The sequence below is a fragment of the Arachis ipaensis genome, chromosome B3, assembly GCF_059453495.1.
Source record: "Arachis ipaensis isolate K30076 ecotype BB chromosome B3, ASM5945349v1, whole genome shotgun sequence".
Taxonomy (NCBI): domain Eukaryota; kingdom Viridiplantae; phylum Streptophyta; class Magnoliopsida; order Fabales; family Fabaceae; genus Arachis; species Arachis ipaensis.
In genome coordinates this window covers 3,403,002-3,423,982 of record NC_142438.1, presented here as the reverse complement: position 1 = coordinate 3,423,982, position 20,981 = coordinate 3,403,002, and the positions used below count along the sequence as shown (strand labels likewise).

At 34.7% G+C, this 20,981-nt stretch overlaps 3 protein-coding genes across 10 annotated transcripts; 1 reads left to right on the top strand and 2 right to left on the bottom strand.

Annotated features, from left to right (window-relative positions):
• The first annotated feature begins 215 nt into the window (after positions 1-215).
• Positions 216-6,761, top strand: LOC107629223 (homeobox-leucine zipper protein REVOLUTA). Its single transcript, XM_016331944.3, has 18 exons — positions 216-1,363; positions 1,546-1,705; positions 1,950-2,035; positions 2,134-2,224; positions 2,412-2,507; positions 2,631-2,744; positions 2,821-2,904; positions 3,021-3,176; positions 3,258-3,332; positions 3,671-3,777; positions 3,910-4,093; positions 4,345-4,533; positions 4,648-4,728; positions 4,955-5,089; positions 5,184-5,515; positions 5,627-5,732; positions 5,857-6,006; positions 6,388-6,761. Exons 1-18 carry the CDS (start codon positions 1,131-1,133, stop codon positions 6,535-6,537), a joined length of 2,529 nt encoding a protein of 842 aa, XP_016187430.1. The 5' UTR covers positions 216-1,130; the 3' UTR covers positions 6,538-6,761.
• Positions 6,762-7,434: 673 nt separating this feature from the next.
• On the bottom strand, positions 7,435-10,632 carry LOC107629224 (CASP-like protein 5A2). Of its 3 annotated transcripts, none has more exons than XM_016331948.3 (4): positions 10,417-10,632; positions 9,723-10,131; positions 8,711-8,843; positions 7,435-8,024 (listed from the first exon to the last, which is right to left on the bottom strand). In XM_016331948.3, exons 2-4 carry the CDS (start codon positions 9,983-9,985, stop codon positions 7,833-7,835), a joined length of 588 nt encoding a protein of 195 aa, XP_016187434.1. In that variant the 5' UTR covers positions 9,986-10,131; positions 10,417-10,632; the 3' UTR covers positions 7,435-7,832. The 3 variants fall into 3 exon arrangements, with proteins under 3 accessions (XP_016187434.1, XP_016187432.1, XP_016187433.1); XM_016331946.3 differs by having other exon boundaries at positions 9,723-10,068; positions 10,417-10,614; XM_016331947.3 differs by having other exon boundaries at positions 9,723-10,111; positions 10,417-10,573.
• A 1,232-nt stretch (positions 10,633-11,864) lies between these two features.
• LOC107629225 (uncharacterized) lies at positions 11,865-20,036 on the bottom strand. 6 transcript variants are annotated; one of them, XM_021117792.2, is made up of 10 exons: positions 17,776-20,036; positions 17,076-17,135; positions 14,240-16,242; positions 13,896-13,999; positions 13,672-13,776; positions 13,510-13,580; positions 13,288-13,405; positions 13,114-13,186; positions 12,538-12,729; positions 11,865-12,367 (listed from the first exon to the last, which is right to left on the bottom strand). In XM_021117792.2, exons 4-10 carry the CDS (start codon positions 13,930-13,932, stop codon positions 12,124-12,126), a joined length of 840 nt encoding a protein of 279 aa, XP_020973451.1. In that variant the 5' UTR covers positions 13,933-13,999; positions 14,240-16,242; positions 17,076-17,135; positions 17,776-20,036; the 3' UTR covers positions 11,865-12,123. The 6 variants fall into 6 exon arrangements, with proteins under 6 accessions (XP_020973451.1, XP_088364813.1, XP_088364814.1 ...); XM_088508687.1 differs by having other exon boundaries at positions 13,896-16,070; positions 16,150-16,242; XM_088508688.1 differs by having other exon boundaries at positions 13,896-16,053; positions 16,150-16,242.
• Between the last annotated feature and the right edge of the window lie 945 nt (positions 20,037-20,981).

The window sequence follows — 20,981 nt, the reverse complement described above, 5'->3', positions numbered from 1 at the left end:
TTTAAAATTACTTATTATTTCACAATAAGTAAAAAAAAAAAGGAAAAAATTTGTGTAGAGAGTTTGGTGGATTGTAAAGACTAAAAAGAGTGTAGAGTGTAGAGAGGGGACAAGAGAGTGGGGCGTGAAAACAGTGGGACCCATAAACGTCATTTCAAAGGATGGACAGGGACAAGGACGTAAATGCGCCGAAAATATTTATAATAAAAAAAAACACAACACACTCGATTTTCGTGTCTTTCTCTCTCTCTATTTTCTTCTTCTTCTTCTTCCATTTTCCTTCCATCTCAATTTTCCCGGAAAATCCTCCCACCATGACTAGGGTTTCTCCACTCCCTCCTCCTCCTTCTTAACTGTAACAAACAAACAAACAAAAAACTCGCTTTCTCTCTCTCCCTCTCTCTCTGAGACGAGAAACAAACAGGGACAAGAACAAGAATACACAGACACACACAAACGACAACATTGGTTTCCCCGAACTCACACCTCTCTATTCCTTCCTTCTCCATCAAGCTCCATTTCTTATTCTCTCACTCTCTCACTCACTCACTTTCTCTCTTCTTCCTTCCTTTTCCCCCTTTTTTATTCTTTCACACTTCATCCTCTTCTAAAGTGTGTTCAACGTTCAAACTCAATCTTGAAATTTTCCTAAAGTTCCCATTTTGTTCCTTCTATGGATTCCTCATTCACACTCACCTTTGAACAAAACAATAAAAATCCTTAGAGCTTATCAGGACCGGTGTCTTGCCTCTCACACCTCACTAAAAATCATTTTTTTTTTCTTTATGTATGGTTTTTGGTAGTTAGTAGTGTGAAAACCAAAAGGGAACAAGGTTTTGTTTCCTCTTTCAGCTGGTATACATAGTCTGATTTACCTCTTAGGAAATTTGGAACCATTCCCTGAAGAAATAAACTAATTTTTTTTCCTTTTTTTGTTTTTGTTTTCTTTTCTGAAGTTTCTTTTTCTTCTTCTTTGTGCTTAACCAAACAAGTTTTTCTATGCCAGAGCCCATACTTCACTGTCACCAAGGGTCCTGTTCTTGTTTTGGCTAGAACTTTGGGTTTTCCTTTTCAACTTCTTTGATTGTGATTTGGACTTGTGTCCTTTGGGATAATAGTAAGGAGGAATCATGGCTATGGCTGTGGCTCATCACAGAGAGAGTAGCAGCAGTGGTAGCATTGATAAGCACCTTGATTCTGGGAAATATGTGAGGTACACTGCTGAACAGGTTGAAGCTCTTGAAAGGGTCTATGCTGAGTGTCCAAAACCAAGTTCCCTCAGGAGGCAACAACTGATCCGAGAGTGCCCCATTCTTTCTAACATTGAACCAAAGCAAATCAAGGTTTGGTTCCAGAATAGAAGGTTTGCCTCAAACTTTTAGTTTAAACATCTCAATTATTATTATTATTATTTTTTTTTTTTGGGTTGATCGGGGTGTTGTCATCTAACAATCTTAATTTTGTTGTATTTTTGGCTTCAAAGATTGCAACTTTTTGGTTATGTGAATTGTGGGGTGTTATTGAAATGGAATCATAATGGTGCAGGTGTAGGGAGAAGCAGAGAAAAGAAGCTTCACGGCTTCAAACTGTGAACCGGAAGCTTACAGCAATGAACAAGTTGTTAATGGAAGAAAATGATCGGTTGCAGAAACAAGTGTCACAGCTTGTGTGTGAGAATGGTTACATGAGGCAGCAATTGCAAACTGTAAGTATATATGAACACACGTGCCTGTGTGATTAGCAATTTGTCACCTAATTTTCAAAAGAAATTATAACACTCAAAATGTATTTTTTAATGCACTACTATATATGTGCCATGGTTTAGATTGAATTAAGTTTTGTTTTTTATATCAACATGTGATGAGAATATAATCAATATATATAGAGTAATTTTATGTTTTGGTCTTTTGAAGGGTTATTTAAGTAATTTTTGTCCTTAAACACTGCAGACATCAGCTGCAACTACTGATGCTAGTTGTGATTCGGTGGTTACTACTCCTCAGCATTCCATGAGAGATGCTAACAACCCTGCTGGGTAAATTTGGAGCTATTCGCTGAACTTTCTGCTTTTTATATGTACATATACGATGAAGCTTTATCTGATTCTTTCTTTAATTGTTGAGATGTTTGCAGACTCCTATCAATTGCAGAGGAGACTTTGACAGAGTTCCTATCCAAGGCTACGGGGACTGCTGTCGATTGGGTCCAGATGCCTGGGATGAAGGTTGCTGTTCTTTATTTTTTGTTAACTTTTTTTGGTGATCCTAGAAGTGAAATTAATAAATGAGTTAATAATTATTGTATTTGGGGAGATCAGTATTGAGATTTTCTTACGATCATGTTAAAAGTTTAATCTGCTAAACTTACGGATTTCGCTTCTTTTTTTTTTCTTTGTCGAAAAATATTGCCAGCCTGGTCCGGATTCGGTTGGGATCTTTGCCATTTCACAAAGTTGCAGTGGAGTGGCAGCTCGAGCCTGCGGTCTTGTTAGTTTAGAACCTACAAAGGTAGTGTATCGTCTTGTAAATAAGTGAGTATGATTTGTGATTATTCTTCCATTTCTTTGTATGCAAGTTAAACTCTGCATTCTATTCGAGTTTTGAATTTCTAAGTCCCTAAATTTTTAATAGATTGCGGAGATCCTGAAAGATCGTCCATCTTGGTTTCGGGAGTGTCGGAGCCTAGAGGTTTTCACGATGTTCCCTGCGGGTAATGGAGGGACCATTGAACTTGTGTACACACAGGTGAGAATTCACATACAACATTTGACAATTCTTTTTGTTTATTACTCTCGAGTAAAATTTGAAATTTTTTTTTCAGACATATGCTCCAACGACACTGGCTCCTGCCCGGGATTTCTGGACTCTGAGATACACTACAAGCCTGGAAAATGGCAGTCTTGTGGTGAGTTTGCGTTGGACTTACGATAAAACTGTGACTCTCACTTTTAAAGTTCTGCTTTGAAGTGAGACGATGCTTTCATTATTTTGCACTTAATCCATCTGATTCCACTTTTGAAGGTTTGTGAGAGGTCTCTATCTGGTTCTGGGAGTGGCCCTAATGCAGCTGCTGCTGCTCAGTTTGTAAGGGCTGAAATGCTTCCTAGCGGCTATTTGATTCGACCATGTGAAGGTGGAGGGTCAATTATTCACATTGTAGACCACCTAAATCTTGAGGTTTGACCGACTGCTTTACAATTTGGCATCTGTTTTTCATTTCTTCTTTCATACATTAACCTGTTTGTTGTTTTCTTCCAGGCCTGGAGTGTGCCAGAAGTGTTGCGACCACTTTACGAATCATCAAAAGTGGTGGCCCAAAAAATGACAATTGCAGTAAGTTTATCATAGTTAATCTGTTAAATAATGTGTGTAAATTATCATTGACTAGTGTCATAATTGTGAATAATGTCCAAATCTGAACTGCAAATCTTTTTGATGATTTCGTCTGGTATGAGTAAATAATATGGGGAAAATAGATGTTAGACTGTGCGAAGACATAATCTGGAAGTTGTAAGGTTCTGTCTTTATGACATACAGATTGAATATCTCCGTATATTTCCCTCGTTTCCTCTTGTTCATCTATTCATGTCTTTAAGCTGTTGTTAGGGAACATACTTTCATGTCATTCCGTATTTTAGAAGATAGTTATTAATTGATGGTTCTTGTGATAGGCACTTAGATATATAAGGCAAATAGCCCAGGAAACAAGTGGTGAAGTGGTATATGGATTGGGTCGGCAGCCTGCTGTTCTTCGAACATTCAGCCAAAGATTGAGCAGGTAGGCAAATAGCATGAATCACTGTTTCTTTGAAACTTATTTCAATCTCCAATTCCATTGTGTTTATTTTGCATCATTCTCTCCTATACGATGTACTCATCCTTGGCTGAAATTGAAATCTCACACCTACAGAGGCTTCAATGATGCTGTGAATGGATTCAATGATGACGGATGGACTGTACTAAACTGTGATGGTGCTGAGGATGTAATTATTGCAGTTAATTCAACCAAGAATTTGAGCGGCACTTCTAATCCTGCTAGTTCCCTTACATTTCTTGGAGGAATTCTCTGTGCAAAAGCTTCTATGTTGCTCCAAGTGAGTCTGAAAATCCAATTGCCTGAAATTCTCTGCAAAAGCTTCTCCTTGCCGGGATATTACTATTAGTCTTTTGTGCATGACATGGAAAAGTGAAACTGGCTTTTGAAAAGTTTGATATCGAATATGATCATCGAGGGGAAAGACATTCTTTGATAAAATGTGAACATGGTGATTTGAAATGGATGAAGAGTTCCTTAATATACATTGAATTGTTTTCTGACAAGTCTTTTATATTACTTTGTTTTCAGAACGTTCCTCCTGCTGTTTTGGTTCGCTTTCTCAGGGAGCACCGCTCAGAGTGGGCTGATTTCAATGTTGATGCTTATGCTGCTGCATCACTGAAAGCTGGCTCCTATGCTTATCCAGGAATGAGGCCTACAAGATTCACTGGCAGTCAAATAATCATGCCACTTGGCCATACAATTGAACATGAAGAGGTAATTTGCTTTTTTCATTCCCGGCTACTTGCCACACAATGTCTTTCCTTTTCGGGCCGATAATGATTTGTACTTTCAAGCAAAATCGCCAACAAGGTTTCATTTTTATTCCAGATGCTGGAAGTTATTCGGCTTGAAGGCCACTCTCTTGCCCAAGAAGATGCTTTTGCTTCTAGGGACATTCATCTCTTACAGGTAATGCGTTCGACTCTTGTTGAAGTTGGAAGTTATTCTAATGCAATTCTTTTTAGCTATGCAATGTCAGGTTAAATGCAAGTATAATTTTTTCAGTACGGCATTGCTATTATTTTTTTCAATGATGTGATTGTCTGATCAAATGTCTCTGAAGTGTTAAGATTTTCAATTTATTCTTACGAAGATATACTTCATGCTGATGTTTCTTTTGGCCTTATTTTTTCAGATATGCAGTGGAATTGATGAGAATGCTGTGGGGGCTTGTTCTGAGCTTATATTTGCTCCAATCGATGAAATGTTCCCTGATGATGCTCCATTGGTACCATCTGGCTTCCGCATCATCCCATTGGATTCAAAACCAGTTGAGTATTGATTCTTTTGCATCATCCCTTCTATTTTTTTTTTTCACTGTTGCTGATATCGGTCTATGAACCCTGTATGTTACCATGTTTCAGGGCGATAAAAAGGATGCAACGACTTCTAACAGGACCCTTGACTTGACATCTGGTCTTGAAGTTGGCCCGCCGACTACTCAGGGTGCAGGAGATGCATCATCAAGTCAAAACACCCGATCAGTGTTGACCATCGCGTTCCAGTTTCCTTTTGACAGCAATTTGCAAGATAATGTTGCTGTCATGGCACGACAATATGTCCGTAGTGTGATTTCTTCTGTCCAAAGGGTTGCTATGGCTATATCTCCTGGAATGAACCCTAACGTTGGGTCCAAACTATCTCCTGGTTCTCCAGAAGCCCTTACACTAGCTCACTGGATCTGCCAGAGTTATAGGTAAGTTCATATTTTTGTTAAATGATTATAGGATTAGACCCATTGAAGCATTATAGTTGGTATTTCTTTTTGGGAAAAAGGCCTAATAGTAATGTCTCTTCCCAATAACAGTTACTATTTAGGGTCTGACTTGCTGAGATCAGATTCTCTTGTTGGCGACTCGATGTTGAAGAGTTTGTGGCATCATCAGGATGCCATTTTGTGCTGCTCACTGAAGGTATGTATGGTTTTGGTTTCGGTTTTTGTAAGTTTTTCTGATGGCCCTTAAAATGCATACCATGCGACAATTATGTGATATTCTTTTGTGCGACAATTATGTGATATTCTTTTGTGCATTGCAGTCGCTGCCAGTGTTCATCTTTGCGAATCAAGCTGGCCTTGACATGTTGGAAACAACCCTAGTGGCTTTACAAGACATCACATTGGATAAAATTTTTGACGAATCCGGTCGCAAGGCATTGTGTGCAGACTTTGCCAAGTTAATGCAGCAGGTAATTTCCAAATTGAACCAAGTCTAGAATGAATGCATTTGGTTTGCGTTTTCATTTTCCATATGTTTTGTAGGGTTTTAAGAAAATAGAGAAAACAGTGAAAATAATAAAAAACCGATTTTTGTTTTCACAGCCTGTTTTCTCTTTTAATTTCCGAAATTTTGAAAACAGAAAACACTTGAAATGAAAAGCAAACTAAATGCACCCTAAGATTTTATTTTTGTCGTTTAGTTTTTTCTTCGCAAATCTTGAGAATATAATATTTGGAAAATAGAAAACAAAAGATGGAAACTATGTTGTTTCACATTGTTATTGCATTTTCTTGTTGCAAACTACACTTCCCTATTCAAAAAATGGTGAATTTGTGTGTTCTTGTATCAGGGTTATGCTTATCTACCAGCTGGAATATGCATGTCAACAATGGGGAGGCATGTTTCATATGAACAAGCCATAGCATGGAAAGTGCTTGCTGCAGAAGACAACACTGTTCATTGCTTAGCTTTCTCTTTTATAAATTGGTCATTTGTATGATAATGGATCCAATTTGGTGTTTCCCACTTTGAACATTAAAAAAGAATTGAAAGGGGCAAATATGGAAGTTCCAAATTTTTGTTCATATACTGTAACTCACAGGATCAAGTTTGCATTTAATTCGATTTCATTTATTTCTTATTGTAGTGCAGAGACCAAATTATGTTGTAAATTTTCTTTAGTGCTTTTCTGATAGTTTAAGGAGTTTCATGTTTTTCTGACAACTTAGTATTATAATTCATGCTGATGACTACTAATGTTAGTATCATATGTTTTTGTGACCAACCACTTACCCCCCCCCCCCCCTCTTTTTTTTTTAATTTTCAAATAGATTATTTTTTTGGGTAGGGGAATAAACTTTTTCAAGGTAAAAAAGGTTACAGAATATAAAATTTAGAGACAGAATATTATTGACAAATATTATTTTGAAAGTAACTTATATTTATAGGTAACTTTTTGTTTGGAGGTTTAGGGAGTTAGAAAAATTTGGATTATCTTTGCAATAAGTTTACCATATAAAAAGTATTTTTCTCAAATATATTATATATGATAAGCTAGATACAATATTTGATAATCCCCTTTAATTCAAACATAAACATAAACTATCAGAACTTATTTTTCATAAAAAATTAAATAGTTATTGAGAATAATTTTAATTCTATAGTTCTCCTAAAGCACAAGCACTATGCTAAAATAAGAACAGGGTTGGTTACAAGAAACGCCACTAATACTACTAGATGATTAATGTTATTAAGAGTGCTTAATCATTCGTTATTCACAGCACTAATCATGTTAGTGTTAGATTCCATATAATCCCATCAAACATAAAATTATCTCAAGAAATTTCTTGATATTATTTTCTTTGCCCCATTATTTTGCAAGATTTGAACTTGAAACCATCTTTAGAGGATAAATTTTTAATCATTTAAACCAACCAAGCATTGATACAAATTTCAATACAAAAGAAACCACCCTATGAACAAGTTAACATTGAACCTCTGGTTTGGTCAATGAGATTTACATGCAACCATTGCATACTAACAAAATACCAATCTTAAAAACATTTGGGGTAAGGTTAACACATGATGGCAACACTCATTTTTACGAGTTGCAGAAGTTTCTGTATTTTTCTGTGTGTATCATTGTTAAGACCGTGTTTGGTAGCTCGGAGAATACGAAATACAGATATAGAGACACAGCTTTGTATATCTGTCTCTAACTCGAAACAATATCGTGCATCTCTCTATCGCTGTATTTATTTCTTACTCAGTTACCAAACGCGGCCTTATGTAATTTTACCGGGATGCCAAGGACCAGAAGTTGAGTAGGAAAGAAGGAACTGTTGTAAACCAAGAAATGAAGGCCATGCCGGTAGCAGTTTCGAACTGAACACAGTGGTTTTGTCCACAGCTTCCAAGGTCATTATCTATGAGCACGGTTATCCCCGCTGATGCGCAAGCCGCAGCAAATGTAAGTGTTGATGTGACCTGCATGCATGTAAAGACACAACAACAAACAAGTCCTGTGAAATTAACAGCACTGCAGCATTTTCATTTTTCAGCAGGGGGTAAAAAAAAACATTGCATAAGCCAAAACTAAATGCTCCATGTGTCTAACATCATGTTTAGTAAAGACTAAAGACAATAGTAGTTGACTGAGCTTTTCAGTTACAATTCCTCAGTGATTGCAGTTAAAATAAATGAAAGTTGACCAGCGTTATTTGAACACGACATGTGATATTTGTACTTCTACCTTTTGCACCAAGCCAACACGCACGCCCCTCTCTATCGTTGAGATAAGTCCAATATCTCATCTAACGATGGAGGAGTTTGTGTTGTTGACTAATTGTATGCGATAAAATGAGTACACAAAATATTTCTCTTTGAACATATTGATAAGAAGTGTGGTGTACATCAATAGAAAGTTCAAGTGAATGGTATTGGTTTGCTTTCTCATTTTCACTGTTTTCTGTTTCTAGGATTAAATAGGAGATGAAAACAGAAAACAAAATTTTATTATTTTCTCTTATTCCTTCATAAAATTTTTAAAACAGAAAATAAAAATGCAAACCAAATGCACCCAAAAATTGCTTGGAAGGTGTGACAATTATTTTGCACTACAGAATTTTAACATTATTATTATTGAGGCTAGCGATTTACTATAGAGATCTTACCCCATCACCAATGGTAAATAAACTGACAACTCGGTTGTTCTGCAAAGACCTCCTTACTAAAAGGGCGTATAGGTCGATAATAGCCAATGAAAGGCTCCACAAGCACTGCAAGCCCGCAGCTGCAACAAGGTAACTGATGCAAAGAGAAGAAAAGGGATATTACTAAATTGGATAGCATTTCATGAACAACAAAAGAGAATGGACAACAATGGAATTTTATTAAGCATGGACAACAATTCTGTTATTTGTTGAGTGCACTAACTTAATACACAACAGAAGTAGAATCTGTAACAAATTAACCAAGCCATCTTAGCAAAATAACCGGTTTTCAAACCCACGACATGCTAAAGGTTAATACTTAATAAATCTTAGTAGAGTCAAACGGATTACATTCTATGAAATGCAAAACTCTGAATCTAATTTGTCTGTAATGGAATAAAATTTTCAACATGAACAGAATCCATCATGCATAGGGGAACCCTAAACTGCAATTGTATGATAATTTCGCAAGCATAATTCATTGGAAGCTTGTGTTTATTGCAAGCAGGATTTCATATGAACCATGCATCCTCCATCATTATCACACTTGTTGATATAGCTATATATACAAATGAACAAGAAGAATGACTCACTAATTGATTAGGCTTAAGCTGCAAAATTCTCCCTCAGAATCAAATAATGCAATCTAGATCCACTAATGGCATTATTTATCATACACATGTAGCAGATGCTTTGACAAAAAAAAAAAAAAAAAAAAAAAACTACCCAACCAATGTTTTTGCAAAAGAAAATGACAAAAAAAAGCTGACATTTCAAGTATCCAATAGACACAATCACACAAGTCACTGAATTGTACATACTCTAAGATCCAAAACTTCATAATTTGACCAAACCTTTCACTCCAACATAGGCTTTTTAACCGTCACAGATTCACAATCACAAACAACATTTACTAAAAAGAATAAAGGGGAAAAATCACATTCATAATAGTAGTCCAAATTTGATTGATTACCAGAAGGCAGTTACAGAAGGGAAATCACTAGTAGACGCCATGATGGCAAGCGCAGCCGCAGCGAAAATAAACTGAGAGACACGCAGACATAGGCCACCGGATGTGCCTGGCATGCCTTGAATATCCTTCATCCTCACCCTTGGAGGAGGGTTAATGTTGTTATTGTTGTTGTTGTTGTTGTTGTTGTTGTTTTGATCACCGCCGCCGCCTTCAGTAGTTGGAACTTCATCAATTGGGTGAACCGAAGCATGGCTCACACTCATTTCTTCTCCAAAACACACTTCAATTCATAATCATGCCTCTATCATCAATACCATCCAAATTCACTTCCTTTTCCTCACCAAATCTGATGATGACATTCATAGAAACATCATCAATTCCCCATTTACCTTCACATGAATGATATGATCTAATCACACAATCAGAGACTCACATGAACAAATAAATCAAAAGAAAAAGCAACCAAAAAAAAAGGTGATTTTATTAGAAAATTTCCATTTTTTAACCTTGTTTGATTAATTCATTGAATGCCCTTTAATTCATTTCCATGAAAGACTACAACTTTAACCTCAAAATCAGCCAAGAACACCACATGAATCAGATCAGTTTCATTGATTCCTTCATTAAATAAAAAAAAAAAACAAAAAACAAAAAAAAAAACAAAAAAGAGGGGAAATTAGAGAAAAAGACATACCCAGAATCAGAATTGCAGAAACATGGAAACTGAAGAGTGGATTTTTCAGGTTTGGTGAGCTGATGAAAGAGCAGTTGTTGAATAAATTTTACTTCTTTGGGAGGGTGTGTTTGGTGCACGCGTCAACACTGAAGACTTGTCATTGTTCCTCTGATTTGGCGTACCAGCTGCTCCAAAATAATAAATAATTACAAGCTTAATCAGGTTTTTCCTTTCTTAATTTTTATCATTTTATTTATTTAATATTTTTTCAGAAATGGTGAAATTGATCTCTCTATCGCCATTTTACCAACAAATTAACTTTAAAAAATACTTATATTTTGAATTATAAATGTAAAATTAATTTATGTTAAAAAAGGATAATAATATCTAAATTAATATTACTAATCCTTAATTCATGTATCATTGATGAAAAAAATAAATGGAAAACAATATATTTCAAATCGTTAATTACAATATTATAAATGACTAAATGTTTGATTAACCATTTATTATTTTTAAACTCTTAAAAGTACAAAAAATTATTAATTACATGATAATTTATTTTTATAATATGGTCAACATATAACTATTCAATAAAGGAAATACAAATATAATCAATTTGGATTGATCCAATGTTATTTTTTTTCATTTGCTTAAGTATTAGTATTATACAAATAATAATTAGAGCAATTAAATAATATTACTGTATTTTTAATATATTTGTATTACTCATGATATATGTAATTACTAAAATTTATCTACTAATCTGTTTGAATATATATAAATTACATAGTTTGTAATATAAGGGTTTTAAATTTGATATTTACTTTCGTTAATAATTTTGTTGAAAAATTTGAATTAATTACATATGTTTTTGGTACCAATAAAACAAAGCAAAGCAAACAAAATTAATACCAATTTTCTTTTATTTTTATCAATATAAAAAATAAAAGGATAACTGATTTTGATATATATATTGTTTTTTAATAAATTAATTTTACTAAATACATATTTATCACAAAAATCCACATTTTTCTTTCACTAAATCTACGTCTTAAAATTACTAGTATAATTGGGGCATTTTTTAATTTATTCATTATAATTTAACTAACTTAAAAATCATCCATGCAATATAAAAAAATATAGTAAAAAATCATTGCAGCTACAAAAATGGCAGATTTTCCCTGGTTTTTAAAGAACCACTTTATACTTTCTCCACGTAGACAAATCCTCCTTTTATTCTGGTAGTAAAGTTATTTGTAGAAAAACAAGACTATGAAATAGAGTAATTAATGAAGTATTATTTGAACGATATTTTATGGCAACAACTAATAAATACTGAATTTGAATGATGATCCCTCACATCATCCCACCTATGCATAATCAAACCTATGATGTTATGTTTTTAAAGATAGAATTTTTAAGAGACTAAAAATAGTAAAAGGAATTCTCCCAACACCACAACATATCATGAAAATAGGAGTTTTCTACCTTAACAAAAAAGTAAGCATTCTATATTGAAGAAGAATCATTATAACCATCTTGTATAACCAAACAACTCTTGTATTCATCTTGTACCATACGATGATGTTATGTATACAAGATGAAATAATTGCTTTATATGACCCCACCTATACAAGACTACATGGAATCATGGCCTAGCTAGTAGCATCAAAGATGAAAATTTGTTTCTCTATTGTCCTAAATGGATCTCATTACTAACATTTACATAGGACCCCAACAAGATAAGTACATGACTTCTCTTAATGATTCCTCTGACTGCTTAGCTTTTTGGGACCTCTTGAGTACTGTAATGGAGCCCATAGCAGAGGAAGAAGAAGGAAACTGTGAAAACAATCTAACATGGCTCTTCACATGTTGTTGAACATTTATGAGAACATAGTTCCACCTACACACTCCTTGGTCCTTCAAAGCCTCCACAACTCCAAGGCTTTCTAGCTGAGCTACTCTGTATTAATTCCTCTCTCAAATATTGAACAAGTGATGAATAACTATGTATTTTGATTCATGAAGTAGCACAAGGTTGATGTTATCTATCTATATAAGGAAGTTTTGTGGTGCCAAAGAAGTTTGTAGCATCACTGAATTACTATTACTGACACCAAAAGTAATAACAACCTGGAAGCAACGAATTTTGCTATGTTCTCACAACTTGAATGCCATTCCTGGTCTGTGAAGTAATTGACAATGGCTTGCATGCAATCATTCAAAAGCACTAATAAACCTTGAAACTGGCGATCTAGGAATAGACGTATAATGCTTTCAATGAGTTCTTCAGCTTCTACAACAGAAAATGCTGGTTGTTTACTCCTGCAGGGAGAATAAAAAGGCGTAAGTTAACATTGTCACACCACTAAACAAGGATGTCAAATCATAAATCATGTCCTAAAATCATTTGTCTAACTTTTGAATCATGAATCATAACACACACTGCCATTCAAAAACACATCAATGAAAAAGCCTAAAATAACAAGGATTTACGCCTTAAATATGTAATATACTCAAGTTACAAATAAACACTTAATCACGAATCACTATGGTACAATAGACATTAGTGATGGTCAATAAACTATGATGACCCAAAAATCATTAGTAAACACTTAATTCGGGAATTCTTTAAGTGTGCCAGAGGTAATAAAGTAACAGAAAACCAATTCACATAATTGTCTAAGTAGATTCACTGTTGTGGCTTACCGCATTAGACAACAAGCAGTGACAAATTTGAGCCAGGCTCGAATATTTTGGGGTGGTTCTCCAGTGTCAGAATCTAGGAGACAAGTAGATTTTCTTAAAAGGACGGCAATAAATTTATGTAGCAATGTCTTTGCTGTTCCACTTGAAATTCTGAAAATATCTCAACATGGTTACCTAAATTTTTGGGTTCACCACTGGATGAAAATTCAAAAAGAAACCCAGAAGTGTCAAGAGCTCTTCTCAAATCTGAGTACTCAGGAAACCAACCAATTTTGACAGGCAATTGATCAACCTAAAAATATGATGCTATATTAAATACTAAAGTATCAATTGAAAATATATTTAATCAAAACATGCTCGGTCATAATTGTTACCACTACCAACATCTATCATTACCAAAAGGAAACATAACAAACATGTATTTACAGAGGATGAGTTTCGGAGCTCTTCATTTGATGAATATAACACTGAACGAACAAACAAAAATAGATGAGTGACAATCTTACTGCTATGCTTAAAGCTGGTAACAACATAACATGAGACTAAACTTTCACCCACTTGTGTTGAAGGACCAAATGGCTACTGGTTTTTCTATATGGCCACAGAGGAATGCTAATTTTGTAAGCCAACCATTGATGAGCAATCCTTGAAGAAAGTTATCACCTGAAACAATGCAGCATCTTGACATAATCTTGTAGAAGTTGGTATTTTGCAATTCAAAAAGGAAATGGTCTATGTTTTGACCAAAAGAGCCAAAAATACTGAATGAACAAATAAAATACCATAGCAACCTTTCTCTGCTGCTAATTCCAAGCTCATTGTTCAAAAATGACTGCAGAAGGTTGCAACTTCCAAGCTCAGGAAATTCCAGTGGCGGAAAGGCTTTCTGCATCTCATGAAATGAAAATTAAAAGAATTCAAATTCACTAATACTAATTAGTTCAAGTGAAAATGAAAAGAAAATGGTAATTAACGAAAAAGCAAAAATTTATGCATTGGTAACTCATTATGATGGAAGAAAAATTGCATCACAGCTTCGATAAAAACTAAAGATGCGGTATGGCAGGAAATTTTTGCATGTACAGCCAATTCAAGCCCTAAAAAAGACGGGGAGAAAGAAAATTACCTTTGGCATTTTAAGTATGTCATTGATTCCCCACTTTAGCTGAAAGCCTATTCCCAAAAATCTGATGCCAACAACGAACTAATACAAAACAGACGGAGAAGGAGAAGAGAGTAGACGTAACACAACAATCGTATAGGAGAGGAGAAGAGCACGTTACTTTGGTGAGAGCAAGAGAAGAAGGGTAATCCAGAGTCGCAGAGAGTGACAGATAACCTCACCTCACCTCTAATCACTCATTCCCTCCCACCTTCTTCCATTAATGGATTCTTCTCCATCCAAGAAGCATTTCCATTCATTTTACAATCACCATCACCACCAAAGATGGCTTCTCAATGCCTATCACAAGAACATGTGATACGTGCTCGAATAATCGTTCGGCATTAGTATCACAATTCATGAACCAGCCAAGACCAATAAATCGGTCAGCAGCTGCTACAACTGAAGCGTCAAATGATGTTGATGTCATTGCAAGATTCATCATAGGAGATGGTGATGAACATGCAGAGGTGGAACTTGTGGTGGACACTGGAAATGAGATTCTGTGGAATCTCAATAAATCCCCTCAAGGGCGCTTAACGTGCAAGAACTCAAGCAGTCTTTTCTGCTATGACCCACGGTGTAACAGCCTAGGAACTCATTGCAGATTATGCACTCTGGCAAGCGTCTATTGCAGGTTTCGAGAAGAGTATGGAGGAAGCTTACATACGGAAGGCTTTCTTGTCCGCGACAAGATTCTGCTCAGAACACTACGAAGTCCTTTCCTGGATCTAGGAGAAATCACCTTTGGTTGCAACTATCTCGCTAGGCGACGATCAGACCAAAGGAATCATTGGGTTGAGTCGAGGTTCCCTCTCCTTAATCCAACAACTAGGCATACTGAAATTCTCACATTGCATTCCTCAGCCAGGGAAGACGGGTGCCTTGAGATACCAAAGAGAAAGGTGTGATGAAACCCTCCTCTGTGATCGTGTGAACCAAATTTTAAGGTACTCTTTCCCTACATGAGAAATGCAGTGTGAGAATTTCACTGTACCAATTGTTGGATTAAGGAGAGAGGACCTCAACTCAACCCAATTATTCCTTTGGTGTGATCTCGCTTGCAACCAAAGATGATTTCTCCTAGATCTAGGAGAGTACTCCTAGTATTCTAACCAGAATCTTGTTGCCGACAAGAAAATCTTCCGTGACTAAGCCTCCTTCATATCCTTGTCCTGCAATAGGCGCTTGCAAGAGTGCAAAATTTGCGGCGAATTCCTAGACTGTTACACCGAGGCTCATGGCAGTAAAAAGTTTCTTGAGTTTTGCACATTAAAGCGCCCTTGAGGGGATTTATTGAGACTCACAGAATCTCACTTCCAGTGTCCACCACAACTTCCACTTCTGCAAGTTCAACACCATCTCCTATGGTGAATCTTGCAATGACATCAAGATGTTCTTTATTTGTCACTTCAATTGTAATGGCTACTGGCTCCTTGGTGGGTGGTTCATGAATTGTGATACCAATACCGAATGATTGTTCAAGCATGTATCACAGATTCTAGTGATAGGTATTGAGAAGCCAACTTTAGTGGTGGTGGTGGTGATTGTAAAATGAATGGAAATGATAACGGAGACAATCAGAAAAGACGCTATGAACAATATAAACGTCAGAAAAGACGCTGTGAACAATATAAAGTTCCAAAAAAGACAATTCTTCTTTTTTCTTTGTCGAGCACTTTTTTTGGTTATATACGAGAGGGAGAACCTAACTACTATCTCTCGATTACCCTTCTCACTCTCGCTTTCACGGATTCTACTCTCTTCTCCTTCTCCGCCTGTTGTGCACTTAAATCTGCTTTGTATTAGTTCGTACACAAATAATATTTAATTCATAACAAAAATTGCACTTCGAACAGAACACAAATGCTTACTTATTAGTTACTTTTCCGTCACTCTTATCTCAAGATGTAATGTGCTTCATTCCATTGTTTATTGACTTTTGAACCACAACGGGTTCTGGGGATCTGAAAGAGAAAAAGTTCATGTTATATAATCATATGACTAAATTGAGGCAAAGAAATCCCAAGCAGTTTTGTAATACATCTGTAGGAGTGACATGCAAATACATCTATACAAATGATGCTCAAATAAATCACCAATGCATGAATGCCTGAAACCAAACTTGTAATGCTGCTAGTAAGGGTGTTCGCGGTGCGGTTTGGTTCGGTTTTTTAGAGAAAAGTCATCCGATCCAATAGTTTAATTAAACTGCGGTTCGGTTTTTTTTCTCAAGACCATCCGAACCAAACCAAACCAATTAAAATCGGTTTGGTTTGGTTCGGTTTGTTCGGTTTTTTCAATCAACTCAAAGAAAAGCATGCCATACTATTTCACAAAATTTTAACATTAAAATCATCTAACACAAATACGCAATAACTAACAAAAATCTTGATTCAATGAAATTCAACGACAAAAGAAATTAAAATAAATGAAACTCAGAATCACAATTTCACAAACATGTCAAGGAATTCCTAAATGTAGTAAAACAAATGAACTAACTCTATTAAATGACACAAAATAACACAAGACTAACAGAAGTGTCATTGCATTATGCAAGAAAATAACACATCTAAAGGTATATTACAAACAATAAAATTCTTCCTTTCTATTTTTAATACCATTATATCAATATATTTAAAATGTTTAAGACATCTTTCATAGTACAAAGAACTTCATAACTTGCAATTGAAATGCACTTTCTCACAAAAAATGCAGGCAATACATAAATACATTGTGCCCACCTAGTTCTCTTGAAACTAAAAGCAGCAACCAAGACATGTGTAGAAAGACCAATTACCTTAGACAATTGCACCTTCTGTTCATCAATTATATTGATTCCAAGTTCTCTTCTTGTATCCTGCCAAAGACCAATACCAGATAATGAACAACAAATACTAGGAATCAACAACAATGAACAAATAATTAAAAAACAGAAGCAGAAACACAACAAAATAAAAAATTACTAGCATTCAGCAACAATGAACAAATAATGAACAACAATGAACAAATAGATTGAACAGAAATTGAATACAAATAAATCACAAAATCAACTCAAAAAAAGCAAAAATAAATTAAACCCAACAGCTCAGAATCACATAATCAGAATTATTAATAAATTAAATCACAAAACAACTCAAAACAAACAACTCAAATTAACAAAATCATTAAACAAGCACAGTAATCATTAGTATTATTAACAAAATTTCAAAACAAGCAAAATAAGTGCAGAAAACTAAAAATCAATTCAGAATCACATAATCACATAATCAGAATCACAGAATCACAGAACTTGAACTAAAGCAAATTTGAACCCAGCAAGTCAGAAGCACAGAATCAGAGTTATTAACAAGAAATTAACAAAACCCTAAACAAATCCAGCAACTCAGAATCATAGAAATTATAATTAACAAAATCAAACCCTAACTATTTCATAATTATAAACCCAATATGTCTAATTGCTTCAGAATTCAGATACATAGAAGGAGAGAAAATCAAACCTGAAGTCAAGTGGATGGGACAGAGGAAGAGCACTGGAAGAAGGCCAACCGGTGGCTGCTGTGTTGTGGGTGGCCAGGCCAGAAACGCAGCAGTACTGCTATGGGTGGCCACAAACGGTGCTGCGGCGGGCCAGATCGGTCCTGTTGGTGGCGCTGGGGTGCCGCTGGATGGTGCTGGACTGCTGGGTGGTGTAGTGTCTACGACCGCGAGGGTGGTGCTGGCTGGGGCTGGATGGTGCTGTCCGCGAGGAGGGGCTGGGAAGAAAGGTCCGGTGGCGCTGGGAGAAAGGCTTCGACGGCGCTATGAGGTGGTGGGAGGAAGGGGTTCGCCGGCTGGGGAGGTGCTGCAAGAAGATGGGTTCGCCGCCGGCCTTGGGTTTCTTCGAGTGAGACTTAGAGTGAGTGCAGAGAGTGAAATTGAGAGAGTGAGAGTAGAGAGCGGCTAGGTTTACGTTTGGGGGTGGGGGGTTAGGTTAGGTCACGTTAATTGGGGGTTGGGGGGTTTGGTTCTTAGGGTTTTGTATAATATCGGTTCGATTCGGTTTGATTTTTATTGTTAGAACCGAAAATCGAATCGAACTGCAATAAAAATAGTAAATGCTTTTTTTTATTTTTTCGATTTTTAATTTGTTCGGTTTTTAATTTTTCGGTTCGATTGATCAATTTAGTTCGGTCTGGATCAATTTTAAACACCCCTACTTACTAGTATAAAAACAATCAGAATAAGGACACATTATAAGCTCGCTGCTAATTATTATACAGAAAAAAAATGTTCGGTGAATTCCCACGATGGCCTTACAGAATATTATTGACAAATATTATTTTAAAAACAACTTATATTTATAGGTAACTTTTTGTTTGGAGGTTTAATAATTTTACCATATAAGTATTTTTCGAAAATATATGATCAGCTAGATACATTATTTGATAATCCCTTTTAATCCAAACATAAACATAAACTATCAGAACTTATTTTTCTTTAAAAAAATAGTTATTGAGAATAATTTTAATTCTACAGTTTTCCTAAAGCACAAGCACTATTGCTAAAATGAGAAGAATAGAGTTGGTAGTGATGGTGGAATCAGTGGGCATGAAAGTAAAATCATTTTTAACCTTCTATAAGGACAAATGTCAGTGACCAAGAGACAAGAAATACACGATAAAAGTTCTCAATTCTTTCAACTTAATCATTTCCCATCACATGTAAAGTTAATCTTGATTGGAAATGAATTTGTCTGAATGAAAAAGCCATAATAAAGAATAAAGATAAAAATGAAACAAAAAAGCTTATAAGTTACTTACAAAAAACGCCACTAATACTACTATCAGATCGAATTGGATCAGATCTGCACACTAATCGGATCGAATTGTGGATTTTGTGTAAATATTCGCATATCTATTCCGCATATCACAAAAATAAAGAAATAAATAAATAAATATTCTTTTTATATTTTATTTCAACTAATAATTATCATATATCTTGTATTATTTTAATTTATTATTTAAGAAATGTATGTTTAATATTATTTTAAAAGTAAACATATTTAAAAAAAGCCAATGAATAATAGTTCAAATGGCATAGTCTCCCCATACTCAATTAAGAGGTTGCGGGTTCGAGTCTCCTATCTTTGGTTTAAAAAAAAAAAAACATATTTAAAAAAATAGAAAAAATAAATTTTATTGATATTTTTTAATAAAAAATAAAATTTTAAAAATATTTTTGTATTTTGCAGATATATCCGACATCCGATCCGGATTAGATCCTAGCTTAAAAATTGTGGATATTGGATCCGATCCGCGTTCACCCTACATGTAATTATTAATTTATAAAAAAACCAATCATAATCTAAACAAATAGAAGAAAGACCACTGAGAGGAAAAAAAATTGAGACGTACGGAAGTGTTCCATCGGCGACGAGCACGGTTCCAGCGGCGAGCACGACCCCAGCGGCAACAAGCGGGACCCCAGCCGCGACAAGCACGACCCAGCGGCGACGAGCACAGTTCCAGCAGAAATGAGCTCGGGAGTAGCGCGACAAACACGAGACCAATGGTGAACGAGATTAAGATTGACGCCAGGGAGCAAACGAGGGACAAGCATTCTACATCGGCGACAAACGGATGTAACGACAGTGAGAGTAGAGGTTGAGAGTGAGTGGGTGAACATGACACAGGCTGGGTTTCGAGGGAAGGGAAAAAAATTAGAGTTAAATTTGGGTCTGTAGCTTTGTAAAATCAGGAAAATTTACATTTTTAACCAAGTGGGCCATGTCCACCCGTGTTTGGCAATTTTTTATTTTTTTTGGACAAGATATTTTGGATACGAGAGATATGTGTGTCCCACGAGTGTATATGTGTGTCGTGTGTCAAACGAGTGTATACGTGTGTCGTGTCGAAAATATAAATTATTTATTATTTTTAAATTTTTTTTAACCAAAGATAGAGAGATTCGAATCCACAATTTCTTAAATGTGTATGGAAAGACTATATCATTTGAGCTATAATTTATTGGCTATTGTTTTTAAACTCTTAAAAGTAAAAAAAAAAGTATTAATTACATGATATTTATAGCTAATTTAGATGAATCGAATGCTTTTTTTTTTATCTATTTAAGTATTAGTGGTTTTAATTCTATTTTGTGTATGTTATAATTTATTGACCAACAACAAATTTTTAAATGAAATTTAAATTTGTAATAAATTAATCTTTAACTTATAAAATTAAAAATATACTATAAAAAATTTAAAAATAAAAAATACAAATATTTAATTAGATAATATCATATATTAAAATTTATTAAGATTATATATGAGAATTTTGTAATAATAAAAATATTTAGTTAGATGTTAACCGAAAAAGTTACACACTAATACTTACTAAACAAAATTCGAATAAAAAGGACAACCTTTTGTACGAATGAAAATTTTGAAAATTAGTATATTATAATAAAAATGTTATGCATAAATAAAATATTAATTACTATATATATGTATATAAATGTGCTTTTATTTATATATATTTTTATCTAATTTTTATAAATAATAATAATAATAAATTTAGTTAATATATATTTTAAAAATATATGATAATATTATTATCAATAAAATTTTTTTAATATTTTTTTATAAAAATAAAATAAATATATTAAAATTTTAATTTTTTATTTTTAATAAATTTTTTAATTTGTAATATTAATATATGTCTTT